The sequence below is a fragment of the Lissotriton vulgaris genome, chromosome 11, assembly GCF_964263255.1.
Source record: "Lissotriton vulgaris chromosome 11, aLisVul1.2, whole genome shotgun sequence".
Taxonomy (NCBI): domain Eukaryota; kingdom Metazoa; phylum Chordata; class Amphibia; order Caudata; family Salamandridae; genus Lissotriton; species Lissotriton vulgaris.
The window spans coordinates 1072080270-1072101732 of record NC_141699.1 but is presented as its reverse complement, the minus strand read 5'-3'; the positions used below and the strand labels follow the sequence as shown (position 1 = coordinate 1072101732).

General features: G+C 45.6%; 1 protein-coding gene across 2 annotated transcripts in view; it reads left to right on the top strand.

Annotated features, from left to right (window-relative positions):
* Positions 1 to 1482: 1482 nt before the first annotated feature.
* The window catches only part of LOC147684117 (cytochrome P450 2J2-like), a 104117-nt gene continuing 84136 nt past the window's right edge, over positions 1483 to 21463 (top strand). The window contains exon 1 of one of the 2 annotated variants that reach the window (XM_086944487.1): positions 1483 to 2409. In XM_086944487.1, the coding sequence (XP_086800613.1) occupies positions 2239 to 2409 (171 nt within the window). In that variant the 5' untranslated portion in view covers positions 1483 to 2238. Of the gene's footprint in view, positions 2410 to 14537; positions 15051 to 21463 lie in introns of those variants that run through there. The other variant, XM_086944486.1, reaches the window with a different exon arrangement.

Genomic DNA, 21463 nt, shown 5'->3' with positions numbered 1-21463 from the left:
CTAGTGCTGCGTTAGTGGGAGGCGGTGTTATCGAGTCTAATCGAGTTATTTATGGGTACCGGGGTCTGCTAATTAGATACCAGATTAACAGAGACTGGAATGCAGCCTGACCTCCATCTGGCACACTGCGAGCCGCCAATGATAATTAACAAGCACTGGCGTTGCCAATAGGTCTTGCAGTAGGAAAATTGGAGCTATTGGTTTTGTAAATGACATTTTATATTTATATATTGTTATTGACAATGCCAATAACGATATATAAATATAAAATGTCATTTACAAAACCAATAGCTCCAACTTTCCTACTGCAAGACCTATTGGCAACGCCAGTGCTTGTTGCTCATGTCCTGGTTTTTGGAGGAGGGCGACTGAAACCAGTGAAAGTCACTTATTGGGTATTCTAATGTTGTGCTAGTTAGCAGCTGTTATAAGTAAGTAATTTAATTAACAGGTGTGATGCTGGTTTTAGAAATTACATTTTATTTATTTTCTTAGTGCTTCTTTTGTGTTCTTATGTTGATAAGAATTGTCATTCTGCGCAGCACCCATTGATGTACATGTGTAGTCCTTCTTCTATTTTTGCAAAATGTCCCGGTTTTTGGTTCTCAAAATCTGGTCACCCTATTTTTAGTCCACAGACACAACAAAGCCATACCTGGGAATGCAACATCGGATGCCTGCAATCCAAGCCTCTGTTCATAGAAAACACGCTGAAGTGCGCGGTTATTTAATATCTAAACGCAAGGCCCTTAATTCTCTAGATTCTGCTTCTAACAAAGCTGGAATGAAAACCGGGCCTCGATCAATCTTATTCGCCGAGCAGGGCTTGACAGCTTCTGGCCTCGAAGATCAGATTTAAAGCGTTTGGCTCCGGCAGGAGCAAATGTTGCTCTGGGCGAGAGAGAGTGCACATTAATGTGAGTAAACAGAGAAGGAAAGTCTCTTCAGACATTTATTTTCTGCCTGACGGTTTCAGTGTTTCCAGGTATGGTACCTTTCCCTTGTTTCCTGTGTCTGTTGTGTGTGTCATGTGTGTGTTTGTGTGCTGTCGGGGGCCGGTGACACATAGTGCCGAGAGCTGCATGTGTGTGTGTGTGGGAGAGGCAGGCAGAAAGGTTCCCAGGGCTTTAAATAGAGCTATTTAAACAAGCACTGGCATAGCCAATAGGTCTCGCCTTTGGGATCTTATAAGTGTTTAGCCATGCAACAGTTGTTGTTGTTGCACCAAGGATAGTGTGCTGCATAAGTAAATACTTATATGGTCCCAAAAGCGAAACCTATTGGCTATGCCAATGCTTGTTTAGGACTTGTGCCCTGGCCAAAGGCAAGACATCAGGGTTGGGGAACTCTGTTTAGAGTGGGCTGCAGATGGCGCTCGAGGGCACAGGCAGATAACTGGAGCGGGGCAGAGGGCTGGCATCAAAGTCCAGAGTCTAGGACGGCGGCAGGTCGACACAGTTCATGCAACAGTCAGGAAATCAAACTTCAAGGCGGAGGCAGGAGATCTGACCGAAGGTCAGTCAGAGACGGCTGCGTGCCGAGGTCAACAGACAGGTGAATGGAGTTCAGGTAGGAGCAGCTCCCGGACCTTCAAGCCAGAGGCAGTGAACTTGATAGAGATCACGTGTGCGCCTCGAAGTTGGCAAAAACCACAAAGCGGTGAAAGTTCCCCAGAGACTTGTTTGTTACATTTCGTAAGCACGAGGAGACTTCGCCCTGGCTGCCTCTCACCCTGGTCAGAGTTACTAACGAATGTTCTGTCCAGGGGTCAGTGCACTGCAGCACGACGGACCCAAATGTAAAGGTAGGAGGGGGGAACAGTAAACCTGGGTGCATCATGTCTTAGTTCAGCGGCATAACTGCCTGTGACGGCAATGCCCCTCCCAACTGGTCTGCCTGTGCCTGGTCACTTATAAGGAGCGTGCCACAGCCGTCTCTAGCGTTAGGAAGGGGGAAGCACCACTGTGAGGCAGGGGCCGCACCTTCACACACACAGCGACGACAGGAAGTGGGGGCCGAGGTGTGACAGCCAAAGCAGGACATCTGAGGGGAGGGCAGACCTAAAGAAGACAAACGACGACAGAGAGACAGATAGAGGTAGTGGAGTAAAGAGGGCACAGAGAAGAAACCCTGAGAAGCAAAGACAAGACACCCAAGAAGAGAAGAGAGAGAGACTGAGCAAACACAGAGAAGAGGAAGATAAATAGCATCACGTGTAAAGGACAGACAGACGGTGCCATGTTGGTGGTCAGCGAGCTCCTACTTGCCCTGGTGCTCTGCGTCATCGCGGCAGAATTTGTCCGACAGCGATGGAAGATCCGGCGACTTCCCCCGGGTCCGACCCCCCTCCCCTTCTTCGGAAACCTGCTGGCGATGAAATTTAAACTGAACCACGAGAACCTCATTCAGGTATTTATTTATGTATTTACTGTTTCCCTGTCTACTTCTCACTGTAAGCCATCGGCTTCAGAGCGCCAAGAAGCAGAAGAGATAGCAAATGCGAAACATAGCTGCATGGCCAAGACTGAGTAGGGGCAGTAGAGAGTATGACACATTACTGTGCTCTTACACTGCTTGCTTTTTCAGGCGCTACATTCTTTGTTTTTACTATGCACTCTACGAAAGTGCATGTATTTTCAAGTTCTCTCCCGACTTTGGTTCTCTTCATCCAGTGCTTAATTTGTAAAAAAAAAAAAAAAAAAAAACATAAGTGGCAGTGCTGTCGTCAGGAGGCCTTTGCAGTTTAACCACCCATTGCGCTGGCCAGCACTGCCGATGACAGTACAAACACACATAGGAACATCACCCTACTACAAGTGTGGCACTTCTGACTATTCCAGGCCCCCAAAGCTATAAGAATGGCTTGGGTGGCAGGTGTCAGTCATTTTTTATGTATATTGAATTAATAAACAACTGTTGTTGTGCTCATTGTGAGAAGTTGGCCTGGCATATGCTGTCCACTATTCTAGTGGGCACCTTGCACCGGTCCAAACGACCCTTATTGATGACAGGTTAAAGACAACCTATATTGAAAGCTGTCCTAGTGGTAGTTATGGAGACCAGCCTTAAGGCTAACGCTTGAAGGAATGTAAAGCAGCTTGTTTTACCAGTCTATAATCCTGTGAATGACCAAATGAAAGGAGAACCACACCAGGTATATATAAAATATATGTATTTATTCTAAACCCATCCCACTAGTCTCTTTATGAGGCTAGAGGCAAAAGTACATACAGTAAACTTACTAGCATACAGTAAATTAGCACAATGTACGTTGAGCCCTAGGGGCGTACCAAACCATATATTAAGAAAATGGTATAAGAACCACGACTTGACTAGGCACAAGACCTAGAGCCTGTAGAAGTGCTGGGGCCACAAGGAACCACCCAAGGCAGTGGCACAGGGGACCCACAGGGGACGCGTGCAGTGTCTAAGCACAGCCATGGATCACTGTTAACTCTACTAGGGAAAGTCGCGGTTGGAAATTTAAAGAAAAGGGACACTTAGAGGAGGACTTTGAGCAAACCCCTTTTGACTTAAGGGGTTCTAGCGCCAACACCCACAGGAGTAGCGGAGTACTCGAGTTACCTCACCCAGGGAAGCCGGTGCATAGGTGTCTTTTGGTGTCGGGAATCGTCGTAGGTTCCAATGGCGATCTGCTTTAAAGTGCTGCTGCCGTCGAAGAGGAAAGTGTCCGGGGTGATCCAAGCCTGGATCGAAGATGACAAGAACCTGAAAAAAGAGGGAAAGAGTCTGGGTCACTAGCCATTGACCAGGGGCACGATAGACGAATGGCCACCAATATCGGGTGATTTCAGGTGAAGCTTGACTCTTCAACCACGAGGACCAGGAGGCATCGACGACAACCAGGATCTGGAATCAAGCTGTCCCATGAAGGATGTTGAGTGCTGCGGTGTTGGTGTCCCGATTGGACCCAACAAGCCTTGGCAACAGCAACCCACTCAGAAAGTAAAGAAATGCTTCAGTGTGGACCAGCAAGGTCTGAGGGACTCACCACTTGGTAGGGAGTCAGGGCACATCTGAAGCAACCAGAGAAGCTCAAGGAAAATCAGTGTTACCTTCACAGGGACCCACCAGTCTACTGACCAGGGATCGCAAAGGAGCCTGAAGCTGAAATGCAAGAAGTGGGCTCACGGAACACTCGTGGAATGTAGGCCCACAATCTTCGGTGCAAATGGGGCTCGGGCCTCGGGCTACAAGTAAGCCAAAGCACAACTTCAAGAAATGTCGAGAAGTCAATGTACTAGCAAATGTGCACGATGTCCAGGAGTTCTGGTTCCACGTTACTCACGAGCGCTGTAGGTCTCAGCTTTGCTCGGGTCGGCCTCTGAAAAGTCTGGAAATCCTCTTCCTGGGCTGCAGGTACTTCGGAGTCCGTCGGGAGCTTTGCAGATGCAGACCCGCAAATGCTTCATTGGTGCCTGCCAAGCAGGGGAGTCACTCGTTGTCCCCAAGGAGGATTTCTTCCATCCTCTAATCTTCAGTAGAGCGTTGAAGTTCCAGGATTCAGTTGCAGAGTTTCGTCCAGGGATATCTAAAATCCTGTTGCCAGGGGTTCCTTACTTATACCTAAGAGGGGTTGGATTAACTCTGGGGACCCACCTATCGGAGGGTTTGGAAAGAGGGGTGGCTACACCCATTTCCTTTCTCCAGTTTCACGCCAAAACAGGGGCTGGTAGCCCCTGCAACCGGTTTGAACTGGACTATGCGCAGGAACACCAAATGTGCCCCTCAGAGTGCACCCATCCAGCCCCAATACACTAAAGCCTGTCTGGGAGGTGGTTACACCTCCCTGTGACAGGAAGCTTATTGTCCAGGCCTCCCCTGCCGGAGTTTTGGTCATCAGCAGGAGGCCAGACTGGTGTCTGTGGCTGCAGCATCCATTTTGTGATGCCAGGGCTCTTTTAAACTGTTACCGGGTAGACCAGTGTGTACATGTCCTGCAGCTGGTAGCACCCCCCCCCCCCCCCTGGGGACGTTTGCTGGACATAAACTACTGGTTGTTCTGCAAGGCGTTTGAGAGCGCAGGCTTTGGAAAACCTGTGCAAATCCCTGACCACAGACACCACTGATTCACACGTCACAAAAGGCGCCACTACCACACAGCCATGGGAAGAACGGAACCTAAACAAGCAAAATTATCGTTTGACACCTGCAAAACGCCCAGCTCCAGCTTGAGGGAACGTGTAGATGAGGACCCGCCGGAGACAAGAGATGAGGGGTGGAAAGAGCTTCTTGTAGGGATGCGGCAAAGCCTTTCCTCAATCAACACTAAAATGGACGCCATGAACAGCAGGCTAGAGTCGGTGGTGGCGAAACTCGACCAGCACAGGAACGTTTTAGAGAGGCGGAGCATAGAGTGTCCGAGTTGGAAGATGGCGCATCAGTTAATGTCACCCCTCACGATTTCATTGAACTCGCGGCCGCCCCGGAAGTCAGGCACGGTCGCCTGTGACGGGGGCGGGGCCACGTTCACACCGGAAGAGGAGGCAGGCGGAGTCGTAGCGTCTCGCGGCCCGGGGCTCCTGTGAGCGGTGTAGAGCCCCGGGGCCGCGCCAGCAGGAGGTTGGGCGCCGCGTGCTGAGGTAAGGTAAGTTCCAAAAGGCTGGAGCGCGATTGGTGCACTTGTGTGTGTGTATGCTCGTGTGTGTGTGTGTATGTATGTGTGCGACGGTGACGGCGGGGGAGGGGGAGGGGGAGGGGGGGCCTCGGTGCACTTGTGTGTGTGCGCGCGTGTGTGTATGAGTCAGGGGTGGTGTCTCTGTATGTATGTATGTGCGTGCGTGCATGGGCGCGTGTGTGTGTGTATGCGCATGCGTGTGTGGTGCTTGCGCTTCCCAGGAGACAGCGCCTGGCCACAGCGCGCGTTCCAGTTACAAATCGCCTGGAAGGATGCGCGTGGCCAGGACTGTCTCCTGGGAATGATAGTCGCTGACAAAAGATCTCGGCGGAGACGCGCTTCCGCGCGTTGACGCCGAGACCTAAAAATGATACCAATTTGTTAGGAAAATCACTGTTTTGAAATATACTGGTGACTATACGAATTTGCACTTTATAAAACTACACTTGTAGGATTTCGAGACAATCTGGTTTTTGTTTGTGTTTTTATAAGAGTTTTAAATAAATGATTTAAACTTGAGTAGATTATTGATTATTGAATAATTTTTGTAATACATTACAGCAACTTGTAATTTTATCTAAAAGGTTTTGTCATTTCTCTCTTTAGTGACAATATTGGTAGTTTTTGGCCTGTGATACCACAAGTACTTATATCACATGATCCAAACCTTGGGTGGGTTTTAACATCTACTTGCACATCCATTTTATTTATATTTGATCTCTTTGAAAAGGGGATTTTTTTTCTTTGTGTTTTACGGCCCGTCCCTTTTCCTAGCATCAGGGTACCTCACTTATATTGTTGGAAGTCTTATGCAGAACAATCCATAAGCGGTCATCCTTACACAAGGATGAGCCACAAGGGCATATCCAAAACAAACCCATCCGGTGCTTTCCTTGTTTCAGTGAGGTCGAGTTAAAGACTCTCTAGTTTATTCTCATATTCTAAGGGCAGGAACAAAAAGGCAGGGTACAGACGCTAATCAACATTACTCTAATTTACTTTCCTCTTACCAGTATTTTTGGCCGATTCTCCTCCCGTAAATGGTCCTTCTTGGGTCCCTGGTGTCGTACGGTAGGCTTACAGGAGATATTAGGAATAGAGGGACTTTTCCTAAACCCTCATCTTGAGAGAGGAGGTGGGCTAAACAGGAAGGATGTAGGCTTAGTTTGAAAGTTTTGTTGATTTAGCAAGGGGTAAACAATCCTAAAATTAGGACTAGCGTGGTAGATGGGAGAACCAGGATAACACAATTGACTGGTAAGCAGTCTGAGGATTGATAGCTCAACTCAGCTACTTGCAGAGAAAGGTCATCAGAGGTCAGGGCACAGAGGGGTCATCACGTTTAATGAAGGGCAGATTAGCTGAGGTTAGGGCAAAGGCAGGGCAAGAGTTGGCGGTACACGGGGGTGGACGGCGTCCACTCACTATTTTCACAGGGTGGACTGCCAAGAAGTTGGGCCCCACTGAAAAATATGCTGAATTTGTCGCGGTGTAATTTGCAAACACCGGGACACATTCTGCAATGTCTGCACATTGTTGTCTGCTTTAGATCCGCAACAACGTGCAGGTGGGGAGGGGGCCTTCTTAGTTCAGACTCCTGCTGGGCCCATAACAAAGGCAGAATCTCAGGGGTCATTGGCCCACCTTTTGTTGGAATCTCCTGGCTGGGAGGGTCAGGAGCCTCACACCTAGAAGAAAATGCAGCTGAGGTGAAACAAAGACTCAATCCTTTTTAGCACTTCACACATACTTGAGAGGCAGCTTTTCACTTTGTTCAGTCCCACTTTACAAAATATGCATTCACTGTAAGAATGTCAGATGAGTTGGTCATTCCCTGTATTTACACAAAATAAATGTAATTTATATAGTGCCTACTACTCCTGAGGAGGTGTTGAAATAATTTAAGTACCACTATTTTTTTTTAAAGCACTATGGGTAAAGGAAGTTTACGCTGACAAAGGGCAACACTGTTTTATGTATAGCTTACAAAAGTGTGAATCTTCTTCCTAAATCAGGAGCGTTTCCCTTTATACTCGAAATATGCTCCAATATACTCATGATAGACATGTTAAACATATATGTGAGGGCTTAAGATCTGATGTCACTTCTTAAGATGCCACTTCCTGTGAAGTCACGCGCTGTGATGTCACATGCCGTAATGCGACTTGCATTCTGATTAGCTAGGTTAGTCCCCCCACTTATTTTTTAGGTCGAGCCTAGAGCAGCGCATGCGCTACTCGCTCGACTTTTAGTAAAGGGGTAAAAAAGTGCTACCAGATGCTGCCATTGCCGGCCTAGAGCTTGAGTGCATGTGTGCGCGCTTTGCGTGCCTCTCTCCGCGCTTTAATTCCGTCCCCCTCCCCACCACAGATCTCGTCACTCTGCTGGCCTCATTAAGTGCAATTAGCCTGGCTGCGTGCGCGTCTGTACTTTTCAAGCACTCGTGCTTCTGTTGTGATTCTTCCTGTGTCTGGCAAGCACCAAGACCACTCCACTTAATTTTACTAGTTTAACATCCTCTGCAATATGCAATAAACTAGAAAGCGTGGGAAGTAAAATAGAATGCAATTTGCTTTATTTCAGATCCTTCAATGTTTCAAAAACGTTGTGTTAAAAAAATCTTCCTGACTTTGTCATGGTTCGCATCCACGGTAGGAAAATTTGAGCAGATGTACAAGCTGGGGTAAAACATGCAAAAATATCCTTTTGTTTTCTGTCCTCTCCAGTAGCATGACTAGTTGCTTCCATGTCCTTGTTCACGATAAAGCCTCAAATGTTTACCTTTTCCACACTTTGGGAATACGTTTGCAAACACCCTCTTCCACTGATAAGAGTTGAGAAAATTTGCACTGTTTTATAAGTAAACCAACAATGTCTGTAATGGTTCGCAAATTCGAATAATGTTCCAAATCTAAGATTAGTCACAGACGCACTGCACTATACTGCTTGGCAGCCCCACCCCCTCAGTCCTATCTTGTGCACTACAATTAATAATCAGAAGTACTAAAACTTTCATAAAATCTCGGCGGGTGTGTTTTTTTTTTCTAATTCACTGATTACAGCCGTATGGGGACCGTGCTACCGTTAAACTATTGAATTCATGGAGACAAGGTTGAAATTGGACCGAATTGGCTGTCACATGATTGCCGCTGCCCAATTACAATTTAGCGTTTAATCAAAAGAGGCCACTGTCTGTGTGATTGATACAAAAAAAGCCAGGAAGGCACGCCTCATTCTGCCCCATGCGCCGATTTATTTACACTTTTTTTTTACACACACGCACTCCTTTTAGAAAATATTTTTTTTTCCTCTTTTGTGTTTCTTGTGCTACAGGCTAGGTGTTGTAAAATTCAGGAAACCATTTACTTCTAGAAGTGATAAGACTGACTCAAAATTTAAGTACACTAAAAGTGATAAGAAGAGCAACACTCAGTGGATTTGCTTCAGATGTGGAAGTCCAAACCATTTAGCAAATTCTAAAGTTTGCCCTGCCCTTGATAAAATGTGTATGAAATGCAATAAGAAAGGGCATTTAACAAAGTTTTGTAAATCTACCACGAAAAAAGTTAACATAGTTCAAGATTTTGATGAATATGATTCTAATGAAAATGATATTAATACAGTTATTAATATTTGTGGTAGTGAAGGTGTAAGTAAATTTCCATCATGTGATGTGATTATAGAGGGGAGAACAATTAACATTTTTGTGGACACCTGTGCATGGTATACATTATTGGGTTTAGATGTTGTAAAAAAAAATTGGCCTAACAAAATTCTACTTGAGTCCGACATTTCTCCAGGGGGTTACACCGGACACAGGATTGAATTGGTAGGTTATTTTTGGGGGAAAATCACCTTCTCAGGGGAATCCACATACGGGAAAATATATGTCGCTAAGTCTGGGCAGCCTTTGTTAGGATGGCCACACCAAGATCAATTGGGCATTAAGATTGACCCTAGAGCTAACCCCCCTGTTTACTCTGTTACTAACACCAATGATCCAGATCGTGATCTCATGGTCGATAATCTAAAGTCTGAGTTTCCTCATGTGTTCAGTGGAAAACTCGGTCAGTTTTTAGGTTTTAAACACACTATTAAACTCAACGATGGTGTTGTTCCTGTTCGGCACAGAGTCAGGAACGTCCCTCTTACTTACAGGGATAAACTTAAGGTGCTTCTCAAAGATTTGTGTGACAAGGATATCATTGAGCCCATTGAGTCCTCCCCGTGGGTTTCTCCGATCGTTATTTCGGTCAAATCCAACGGCGAATTGAGACTCTGTGTTGACCTTCGCAGTTTAAATAACTCTATTTGGGTGGATGCTCATCCCTTGCCAAATTTGCATGAGATGGTTTCAACATTGGGAGGTGCTGTGATTTTCTCGTGTATAGATTTGGCAAGCGCCTATCATCAAGTCATTCTAGATGATGATTCCAAAAATTTGACGGCTTTTATTACGCCAGAAGGCCTCTTTAGATACAAACGCATGCCTTTTGGGTTGGCTAGTGCTGCCTCCGTCTTCCAAAGACTTATGAAAGAGACACTTGAAGGGTTGACAGGGGCAATCGCCTTTCAAGATGATATTCTTGTATTTGGGAAAAATGTAGAGGAGCATGATATTAATTTAAGGAATGTCATTTCCGCCTTGTCCTCTAAAGGTCTTACTCTTCGTCTTGATAAGTGTAAAATAAGAGAAAGAGAAGTTGAATATTTGGGACATTCCATAAGTGGTTCTGGGATCAGACCTAAGCAAAAACACATAGAGAGCATCATTAAAGCTCCTGTACCCGTTTCAAAGGAACAATTGGTAGCCTTTTTAGGATTAATAGAATTCTATGCCAAATTTATTCCAAATTTTTCTTCCAAAGTTGATTCCTTTAGACCACTCCTAAAGAAGAACGCTAGGTTTTTATGGTCTGATGTCATGACGGAGGCATTTCAGAATCTTAAAGCGTATGTGGTGAATGCACCTTGTTTAAGACCTTTTGTCATTGGGAAAAAGTGTACCATCATGGTAGATGCAAGTAGCACAGGGCTAGGAGCCGTGCTCATGCAGAATGACTGTGGAAAAGAATGGATAATCGCCTATGCTTCAAGGGCCTTGAGGGACGCTGAAAAACACTATTCAGTTATTGAAAGAGAACTATTGGCGTCAGTTTGGGCAGCCGAACACTTTAAAACATTTTTGTGGGGAACAAAATTCATTATCAAGACGGACCATAAGCCTCTCATTTACATGATGGCACCAGGTGGAGGTCGAACTTTATCAGCTCGCTTAGCTAGGCTGGCATCTAGGCTACAGTCTTTTCATTTTGAGATGGTGTATGTAAAGGGGAAAACCAACATTCATGCTGATTGTATGTCTAGGTTGCACACTCCCTGCGATCTTCCACCTGACAATGTCGAATGTGAAGTTGCGTTCACTTCGCAAGACATCATGCTAGTGTTTGGGGAGAATGTTGATTTGAGTAAAGAGTCCTGGGCAAGAGAAATGGAGAAGAGTGTTGAATTGAATCAGGTTAAGAATTACATTCTACAAGGGTGGCCTGAACAAAGGAAGTTTTCAGGCGATATGATGAGTTATGCCAAAGTTCAAGATGAGTTAGCGGTTGAAAATGGGGTTCTAATGCGAGGTGATAAATTCATTCCTCCTTTTGCCTTGAGAAATACTATTATTAGCATTGCCCATGAAGGGCACTTAGGAATTTCTTTTACCAGAAGACGCGTAAAAGACTTCTTTTGGTGGCCAGGAGTGGATGGTTGTGTGGAACACTATGTCCAAAAATGTCCAGAATGTGCCAACAGTGATAAGTCTGCTGTTCCTTTACGTCCTGAACCTTGCCCTGTGGAATACCCTCTTGGTCCTTGGCAGAAATTAGGTCTTGATTTCATTGGTCCATTTTCTGTTCTACCTGAGCGTGAGAGATTTGGGATAGTCTTAATAGATTACTTCTCAAAGTGGCCAGAGGTAAAGATGGTTAAAGAGATAACAACTAGGAACGTAGTAGAGTCTTTGGATGATGTTTTTTGCAGGGAAGGAATTCCAGAAGAAATAGTGACGGACAATGGACCACAGTTTATTAGTAAGGATTTTCAAGGTTTTATCACCAAATGTGGGATTTTGCACAATAAGATTGCTGTGTTCCACCCTGAAGCCAATGGCCAAGTTGAAAGATTCAACAGAGTTGTAAAGGAGGCGATCCAGCTTTCTGTTAAAGGTCAATTAAATTGGCGTAATGCCCTTCAGTCTATGTTATTATCTTATAGGACATCTCCTAACTCTGTTACCTTGGTTAGTCCATTTGAACTTTTAAGGGGTCGTAAACCCAGTACTCGTTTAACCCCATGGTGGTTAAAAAAAAATTTAGGTGAGAATGGTGTTTCTTCAAGAGTAGATTATGAGTTGGTTCGAGATAGAGTCAGCGCATATAAGGATAAGATGAAGGAAAGGATGGAAGCAAAGCAGGGATCTGTTAGCAAACATATCATCTCAGTTGGTGATCTTGTCCGTATTAAAAGAAAGGAAGGTGTTCTGAAAGGGGGTCAAATTTGGTCCGGTCCCATGGAAGTTATTGAAGTTTTCAAGCATGCTGTCAGAATTGAGGATGGGAGTGTTTGGAACTTGAACAGAGTTTCTGTATTTAAAGGTCAAGGTATGCCGAGTGGGGGTGTTGTGTCAAGCGATGACAGCAATGTTTTTCTTGATTTTGGATCTGATAATGTGGGAACATCTTCAGGATGTCTTTTGAATGAGAATGGGAACCCTGAGGATGTAAGGACTTTTCCCTCCACTGTGGTTTCAAAAAAATGTCTTAGGCCTCACCGTCTCCCCGAGAGATACAAGGATTTTGTCATGAATTAAAATTTTAGGATTGTTAGGTCTTTATTTCTTTTCTTGTTCACTACTAGAATTTTGTCATGTGTTAAGATTTCACTACTGCATAGATTTTGTTTTTTTTTGTTTATTTTTTTTTTATTTACAGGAAGGGAGGTGTGTTGTATACTGCCCACATTGTTATCTGTGACCACGAGATGGCACGTGGCTATGGCTTTGCCTGTGACATCTCGTGGTTGTCTCTGGCTGTTGTGCACATGCCTTGTGCAGCATCTTTTGAATGTACATGTTGAGATCTGTGGTTGAGAACTGTGGCATTCTAAACTGATGCACTGACTTGTGAAGACGTGCTCCTAATAAACTCCTGCTACTGACTTCTCCTCGAGTCTTCCAGTCTTTCCTACACTAGGCTGGCCCTGCCTCTGTCTGCAGCAGGCTCCTCGAAATGTTTCTGACTGCCAGGAAGAGACGTTTGCCCCCTCACACATGTATCCTCTCTGTGCTTTCTGGGCTCAGCTTCTTTTTAGTTAGGGTGACCAGGTGCCGCACAGTCCCGGGTTTTCACCTTCTGTCCCGGCATATTTCGGCAATTTTTGCTCATGTCCTGGTTTTTGGAGGAGGGCGACTGAAACCAGTGAAAGTCACTTATTGGGTGTTCTAATGTTGTGCTAGTTAGCAGCTGTTATAAGTAAGTAATTTAATTAACAGGTGTGATGCTGGTTTTAGAAATTACATTTTATTTATTTTCTTAGTGCTTCTTTTGTGTTCTCAAAATCTGGTCACCCTATTTTTAGTCCACAGACACAACAAAGCCATACCTGGGAATGCAACATCGGATGCCTGCAATCCAAGCCTCTGTTCATAGAAAACACGCTGAAGTGCGCGGTTATTTAATATCTAAACGCAAGGCCCTTAATTCTCTAGATTCTGCTTCTAACAAAGCTGGAAGGAAAACCGGGCCTCGATCAATCTTATTCGCCGAGCAGGGCTTGACAGCTTCTGGCCTCGAAGATCAGATTTAAAGCGTTTGGCACCGGCAGGAGCAAATGTTGCTCTGGGCGAGAGAGAGTGCACATTAAATGTGAGTAAACAGAGAAGGAAAGAGTCTTTAGACATTTATTTTCTGCCGGACGGTTTCAGTGTTCCCAGGTATGGTACCTTTCCTTTGTTTCCTATGTCTGTTGTGTGTGTCATGCGTGTGTTTGTGTGCTGTCGGGGGCCGGTGACACATAGTGCCGAGAGCTGCATGTGTGTGTGTGTGGGAGAGGCAGGCAGAAAGGTTCCCAGGGCTTTAAATAGAGCTATTTAAACAAGCACTGGCATAGCCAATAGGTTTCGCCTTTGGGATCTTATAAGTGTTTAGCCATGCAACAGTTGCTGTTGTTGCACCAAGGATATTGTGCTGCATAACGAAATACTTATATGGTCCCAAAAGCGATACCTATTGGCTATGCCAATGCTTGTTTAGGACTTGTGCCCTGGCCAAAGGCAAGACATCAGGGTTGGGGAACTCTGTTTAGAGTGGGCTGCAGATGGCGCTCGAGGGCACAGGCAGATAACTGGAGCGGGGCAGAGGGCTGTCATCAAAGTCCAGAGTCTAGGACGGCGGCGGGAGGTCGACACAGTTCATGCAACAGTCAGGAAATCAAACTTCAAGGCGGAGGCAGGAGATCTGACCGAAGTTCAGCCAGAGACAGCTGCCGAGGTCAACAGACAGGTGAATGGAGTTCAGGTAGGAGCAGCTCCCCGGCCTTCAAGCCAGAGGCAGTGAACTTGATAGAGATCACGTGTGCGCCTCGAAGTTGGCAAGCGGTGAAAGTTCCCCAGAGACTTGTTTGTTACATTTCGTAACCACGAGGAGACTTCGCCCTGGCTGCCTCTCACCCTGGTCAGAGTTACTAACGAATGTTCTGTCCAGGGGTCAGTGCGCTGCAGCACAACCCAAATGTAAAGGTAGGAGGGGGAAACAGTAAATCTGGGTGCATCATGTCTTAGTTCAGCGGCATGGCTACCTGTGACGGCAAGGCCCCTCCCAGCATGCAGCTGGTCTGTCTGTGCCTGGTCACTTAAAAGGAGCGTGCCACAGCCGTCTCTAGCGTTAGGAAGGGGGGAGCAGCGCTGTGAGGCAGGGGCCGCACCTTCACACACACAGCGACGACGGGATTTGGGGGCCGAGGTGTGACAGCCAAAACAGGACATCTGAGGGGAGGGCAGACCTAAAGAAGACAAACGACGACTGAGAGACAGATAGAGGTAGTGGAGTAAAGAGGGCACAGAGAAGAAACCCTGAGAAGCAAACACAAGACACACAAGAAGAGAAGAGAGAGAGAAACCCAGAGAGACTGAGCAAACACAGAGAAGAGGAAGATAGATAGCATCACGTGTAAAGGACAGACAGACGGTGCCATGTTGGTGGTCAGCGAGCTCCTTCTTGCCCTGGTGCTCTGCGTCATCGCGGCAGAATTTGTCCGACAGCGATGGAAGATCCGGCGACTTCCCCCGGGTCCGACCCCCCTCCCCTTCTTCGGAAACCTGCTGGCGATGAAATTTAAACTGAACCACGAGAACCTCATTCAGGTATTTATTTATGTATTCACTGTTTCCCTGTCTACTTCTCACTGTAAGCCACCGGCTTCAGAGCGCCAAGAAGCAGAAGAGATAGCAAATGCGAAACATAGCTGCATGGCCAAGACTGAGTAGGGGCAGTAGAGAGTATGACACATTACTGTGCTCTTACACTGCTTGCTTTTTCAGGCGCTACATTCTTTGTTTTTACTATGCACTCTACGAAAGTGCGTGTATTTTCAAGTTCTCTCCCGACTTTGGTTCTCTTCATCCAGTGCTTAATTTGTAAAAAAAAAAAAAAAAAAAAACATAAGTGGCAGTGCTGTCGTCAGGAGGCCTTTGCAGTTTAACCACCCATTGCGCTGGCCAGCACTGCCGATGACAGTACAAACACACATAGGAACATCACCCTACTACAAGTGTGGCACTTCTGACTATTCCAGGCCCCCAAAGCTATAAGAATGGCTTGGGTGGCAGGTGTCAGTCATTTTTTATGTATATTGAATTAATAAACAACTGTTGTTGTGCTCATTGTGAGAAGTTGGCCTGGCATATGCTGTCCACTATTCTAGTGGGCACCTTGCACCAGTCCAAACGACCCTTATTGATGACAGGTTAAAGACAACCTATATTGAAAGCTGTCCTAGTGGTAGTTATGGAAACCATCGTTCAGGCTAACGCTTGAAGGAATGTAAAGCAGCTTGTTTTACCAGTCTATAATCCTGTGAATGACCAAATGAAAGGAGAACCACACCAGGTATATATATAAAATATATGTATTTATTCTAAACCCATCCCACTAGTCTCTTTGTGAGGCTAGAGGCAAAAGTACATACAGTAAACTTAATAGCACACAGTAAATTAGCACAATGTATGTTGCCCTAGGGGAGTACCAAACTATATATTAAGAAAGTGGTATAAGAACCACGACTTGACTAGGCACAAGACCTAGAGCCTGTAGAAGTGCTGGGGCCACAAGGAATCACCCAAGGCAGTGACAAAGGGGACCCACAGGGGACGCGTGCAGAGTCTAAACACAGCCACGTATTACTGTTAACTTCAATGGGGAAAGTCGCAGTTGGAAATTTAAAGAAAAGGGACACTTGGAGGAGGACTTTGAGCAAACTCCTTTTGACTTAAGAGGTTCTAGAGCGATACAAAAGGGGATGATGGACGGAGCGCTTGAGCAAATCAAACACTCACCCCCAGTCAACTGATCTGGGTTTAATCCATCACCATTCTTTAGCTCACTCAGCCACCCCAGTTCAGACATGGCCATATGCAAATCAGTCTGACCCTGTGCCTCATGAGAACAGTCCAGCCCGAACTGCTAAGCCATGCCTTCCCTGGACCGGAAACAAGCATCCTGGGACCGGTTTCAGATTCATAATTCTCATCAGCCAGGCTATCTTGAATCCAGTGGCCAAGTGAGCAAGGGACTCACGTCTGAGCATACCCTGCCAACTTAGGGCGGACAAAGAGATACAAAAGGGGATGATGGACGGAGCGCTTGAGCAAATCAAACACTCACCCCCAGTCAACTGATCTGGGTTTAATGCATCACCTTTCTTTAGCTCACTCAGCCACCCCAGTTCAGACATGGCCATATGCAAATCAGTCTGACCCTGTGCCTCATGAGAACAGTCCAGCCCGAACTGCTAAGCCATGTCTTCCCTGGACCGGAAACAAGCATCCTGGGACCGGTTTCGGATTCATAATACTCATCAGCCAGGCTATCTTGAATCCAGTAACCAAGTGAGCAAGGAAGGGACTCACGTCTGAGCATACCCTGCCAATTTAGGGCGAACAAAGCGATACAAAAGGGGATTATGGACGGAGCGCTTGAGGAAATCAAACACTCACCCCCAGTCAACTGATATGGGTTTAATCCATCACCATTCTTTAGCTCACTCAGCCACCCCAGTTCAGACATGGCCATATGCAAATCAGTCTGACCCTGTGCCTCATGAGAACAGTCCAGCCCGAACTGCTAAGCCATGTCTAGGGGTTCTAGAGCCAACACCCACGGGAGTAGCGGAGTACTCGAGTTACCTCACCCAGGGAAGCCGGGTGCATAGGTGTCTTTGGTGTCGGGAATCATCGTAGTTGCCAATGGCGATCTGCTTTAAAGTGCTGCTGCAGTCGAAGAGGAAAGTATCCGGAGTGATCCAAGCCTGGATCGAAGATGACAATAACCGGAAAACAGAGGGAAAGAGTCTGGGTCACTAGCCATTGACCAGGGGCACGATAGACGAATGCCCACCGATGTCGGGTGATTTCAGGTGAAGCTTGATTCTTCAGCCACGAGGACCAGGAGGCATCGACGACAACCAGGATCTTGAATCAAGCTGTCCCATGAAGGATGTTGAGTGCTGCGGTGTCAGTGTCCCGATTGGACCCAACAAGCCTTGGCAACAGCAACCCACGCAGAAAGTAAAGAAATGCTTCAGTGTGGACCAGCAAGGTCTGAGGGACTCACCACTTGGTAGGGAGTCAGGGCACATCTGGAGCAACCAGAGAAGCCCAAGGAAAATCAGTGTTACCTTCACAGGGACCCACCAGTCTACTGACCAGGGATCGCGAAGGAGCCTGATGCTGAAATGCAAGAAGTGGGCTCACGGAACACTGGTGGAATGCAGGCCCACAATCTTCGGTGCAGGTGTTGCTCGGGCTACAAGAAAGCCAAAGCACAACTTCAAGAAACATCGAGAAGTCAATGTACTAGCAAATGTGCACGGTGTCCAGGAGTTCTGGTTCCACGTTACTCACGAGGGCTGTGGGTCTCAGCTTTGCTGGGGACTCGGGTCGGCCTCTGAGAAGTCTGGAAATCCTCTTCCTGGGCTGCAGGTACTTCGGAGTCCGTCTGGAGCTTCGGAGATGCAGACCGGCAAATGCTTCATTGGTGCCTGCCAAGCAGGGGAGTCACTCCTTGTCCCCAAGGGAGATTTCTTCCATCCTCTAGTCTCCAGTAGAGCGTTGAAGTTCCAGGATTCAGTTGCAGAGTTTCGTCCAGGGATATCTAAAATCCTGTTGCCAGGGGTTCCTTACTTATACCTAAGAAAGGGGTTGGATTAAATCTGGGGACCCACCTATCGGAGGGTTTGGAAAGAGGGGTGGCTACACCCATTTCCTTGGTCCATTTTCACGCCAGAGCAGGGGCTGGTAGCCCCTGCAACCGGTTTGAACTGGACTATGCGCAGGAACACCAAATGTGCCCCTCAGAGTGCATCCATCCAGCCCCAATACACTAAAGCCTGTCTGGGTGGTGGTTACACCTCCCTGTGACAGGAAACGTATTGTCCAGGCCTCCCCTGCCAGAGTTTTGGTCAGCAGCAGGAGGCCAGACTGGTGTCTGTGGCTGCAGCATCCATTTTGTGATGCCAGGGCTCTTTTAAACTGTTACCGGGTAGACCAGTGTGTACATTTCTCTCCCTCTAGAAGGGTGGAATTCTACCCCCGCCGCCAGGACTTTGGGGGGGGGGTAGGATTCCAAAGTGTTTGACACCAAAGACAACATGTTTCCATGCAGCCATTCCAAAGTTAGCATTTACCAAGAGGTTATAATTAAGCATGGGCGGAAAATCCGTTTCGCTCGCGGATTTTGCGGATTTTCGGTAAATTCGCAATCCGCGAGATTCGCGAATCTCCCACAAAATCCGCAAATCCGCGAGCAGCGGATTTTGCTCGCACTGTTCGCACTGTTCGCGTGAGTTCGCGCCCCGCGAATAAGTGCAAAATTGCAGAAATACGATCTTAGCAAAACTGAAAGTAACTACCAGGTTCAAAAGTTCAGGCTCATCATTAGTAGCCATTTCCTGTAGTGCTTCCTGAGGGGCCCCTCCAGAGTTCAGTTGCCAGTTGAAACTATTATGTGACCCTGCTCTGAACCTCAGAATAGTTACACATATGCCACAAAGGTCCTGAATTACAGCTAAGGGAGACAAGCAGGAGCCAGGCTGGAAGTTCAAATCCATTAATCAGCCCCTAATGCATTATTGTCAGTTGGGGCAGGGCAGGTGTTGTAACTAATTTTGCAACAATGAAAGCACTTAGCAAGTGCAAAAGATCACTAATCAGGGCGCACTAAGGAAGCAGGTGCCAGCTAAAAAAATATTCTGTGAAACATTAATCAGCCCCAAATTAATTCAGGTCACTTGAGGCAGGGAAGGTGTGCTTGCGTTGCCACAATAATGTACACTGACTGGACAACCAGAGGGTGCTGTGATGAAACAGAGGGTGGCATGGGTGGGCCAGAGGGTGGCATGAGTAGTCAGAGAGTGGCAGTGGTGACAGAGAGTGGCAGTGATGAAGAAGAGTGTCCCAAACAGGCTGGACACGTAGAAACAACAAGTTCGCGAAACTTGCGACCCGACAGGTAAGTTCGCAATTTGCGACATTGTAAAAAACCCTCGCGAACTGGCAGAAACCCGCGCAAACACAAAAAAAAAAAAATCCGCAAATTCGCGAGAATTCGCGGATTTTGCGGATTGCGAGTTCGCAAATCCGCAAAATTCGCGAACGCGAGATTCGCAAAATTCGCCCATGCTTAGTTATAATGCACTTAAGAGTATATGGTCTGGTTGCATCATTGAACAGCCCCAGAGAATAGATTCCAAAGGCTGCAGAGGGGTCCTGCTCATGCATGGGCATCCTCTCACACGAAACCAAGCACCCTGCCTTCAGGATTGATAAGGCCTGCCATAGGGGTGACTGATAGGTTTCTATGTGCAGTGATTTAAGGTAGATATAGGTAATCTATATCTCAGTAAGGGGTGCATGCACCACCTTACCCAGGCTGCAGTAGCAGTCCTGTGGTTTCATTTTGGAAGGCTTCCCAGGGGTGCATAATACATGCTTCAGCTCCTGGTAGGCCTCGGGGGTACCTATGCCCTAAGTACCTAGTGTACCATACACTAGGGACTCACAAGGGTACCTCAGTAACCAAACTGGAGTGTACCTATAGTACATGGAATCATTTTAGAAGAGAAAGCAGATAGGCGGGGACCTGGATATTATTTATTATAGTTCCAGACCATACATACATCTCTATCAATTACAACCAAGACTAAAGAATGCACAATAAGACAGAGTGGAGGTTGAATAATTCTCTCTTTGACAACGAGGAAGGTCAGAAGTACATTACCACTTCTAAAAATAACTTTATCATAGAAAGTACCGAACTAGACACTGAACCACAAATAATACGGAATGTTATGAAAGCCATTACAGACAGTTGGCAGATAAATGTTGTGTTTAGGTTTTTCACAAGCCATTGTGAGTGGCTTTATGATTATTATGTTCTTTATAAACAAAAAGAACAATCATAGACTAAACACACTTAAAAGATAGCCACATTAGATCTCATGCTGTCCTACACAAAAGTCTTGGAGGCTCTACAGAAACTGAGGCTCCTGAAATATGAATATGATAAAATTCTTACACCCAGGTCATCTACAATAAATCAAAGAGAGACTGAATTCAATAAGACTGGGAAGGTGCTAGGTAATCACCAGAAATTCAATAGAGAGAAACCAAGAAAACAGCTATTAAAGACCCAGACGGGATACTACAAACACGTACAAAGAAAATCCTATATAGCTTTTATTACATTCTACTCATCTCTTTATACATTAAATTAGTAATTTGAGGCCTATACACAAAGGTAAACTTGCATGTGAGTAAATCTACTTTTGTAAGTTTACTCTTATATTTTTAGTTACTTTTGGCTGTTCACCATTTACAAGTGTAAAGTGAATCAAAAGTGTAGATTTTCATGTCTCTGCCGCCTGAAACCAGATGGAGTCAAATGTATGTATGCAAAGTTACTACGGTCAAAAGCGAGCGCTAACAAGTCCATTACCGCGCAGGGCCAACCACCCTTCCATAGAAATGAATGGTGGTAAAGCCCTAAAATAAAACCCTATAAGAAATAACTTTAAATAAAAATAATTTATTTTGACTTAAAAATATTTATACATTAAATGGTGACATTGTTATCTAAAATACATTTATTATTGAATAAAAAAATTAATGAAAACAATGTACTTAAAAAATAATATATTAATATTTTGTATTAAAATATAATTAAATTACCTTTAATTAATTCTACACATCAATTTAAATCATTAATATTGTCAAATGAGAAAATATAATTTGTTTTCCTTTAAATGGGATTGTGATTGAATATAAACTTAAGAAAAATGATTTGTATCTAATTAATAGAATTTTATTTAATTGAAAATTAATTTCTATACAACATAACAGCAGTTCTACATTCAATGGAGTCAACACTCAAGAAAGCAGAAAATGTTAGCAATATATTTCCATCATTTAAGTTGGTTTGAGTTTAAACCCCTCATATTACTAGTGAAACACAATGCTTACCTACAACCTGAGTTTGGTGGGTTGCGTAGTCATCCATTTCT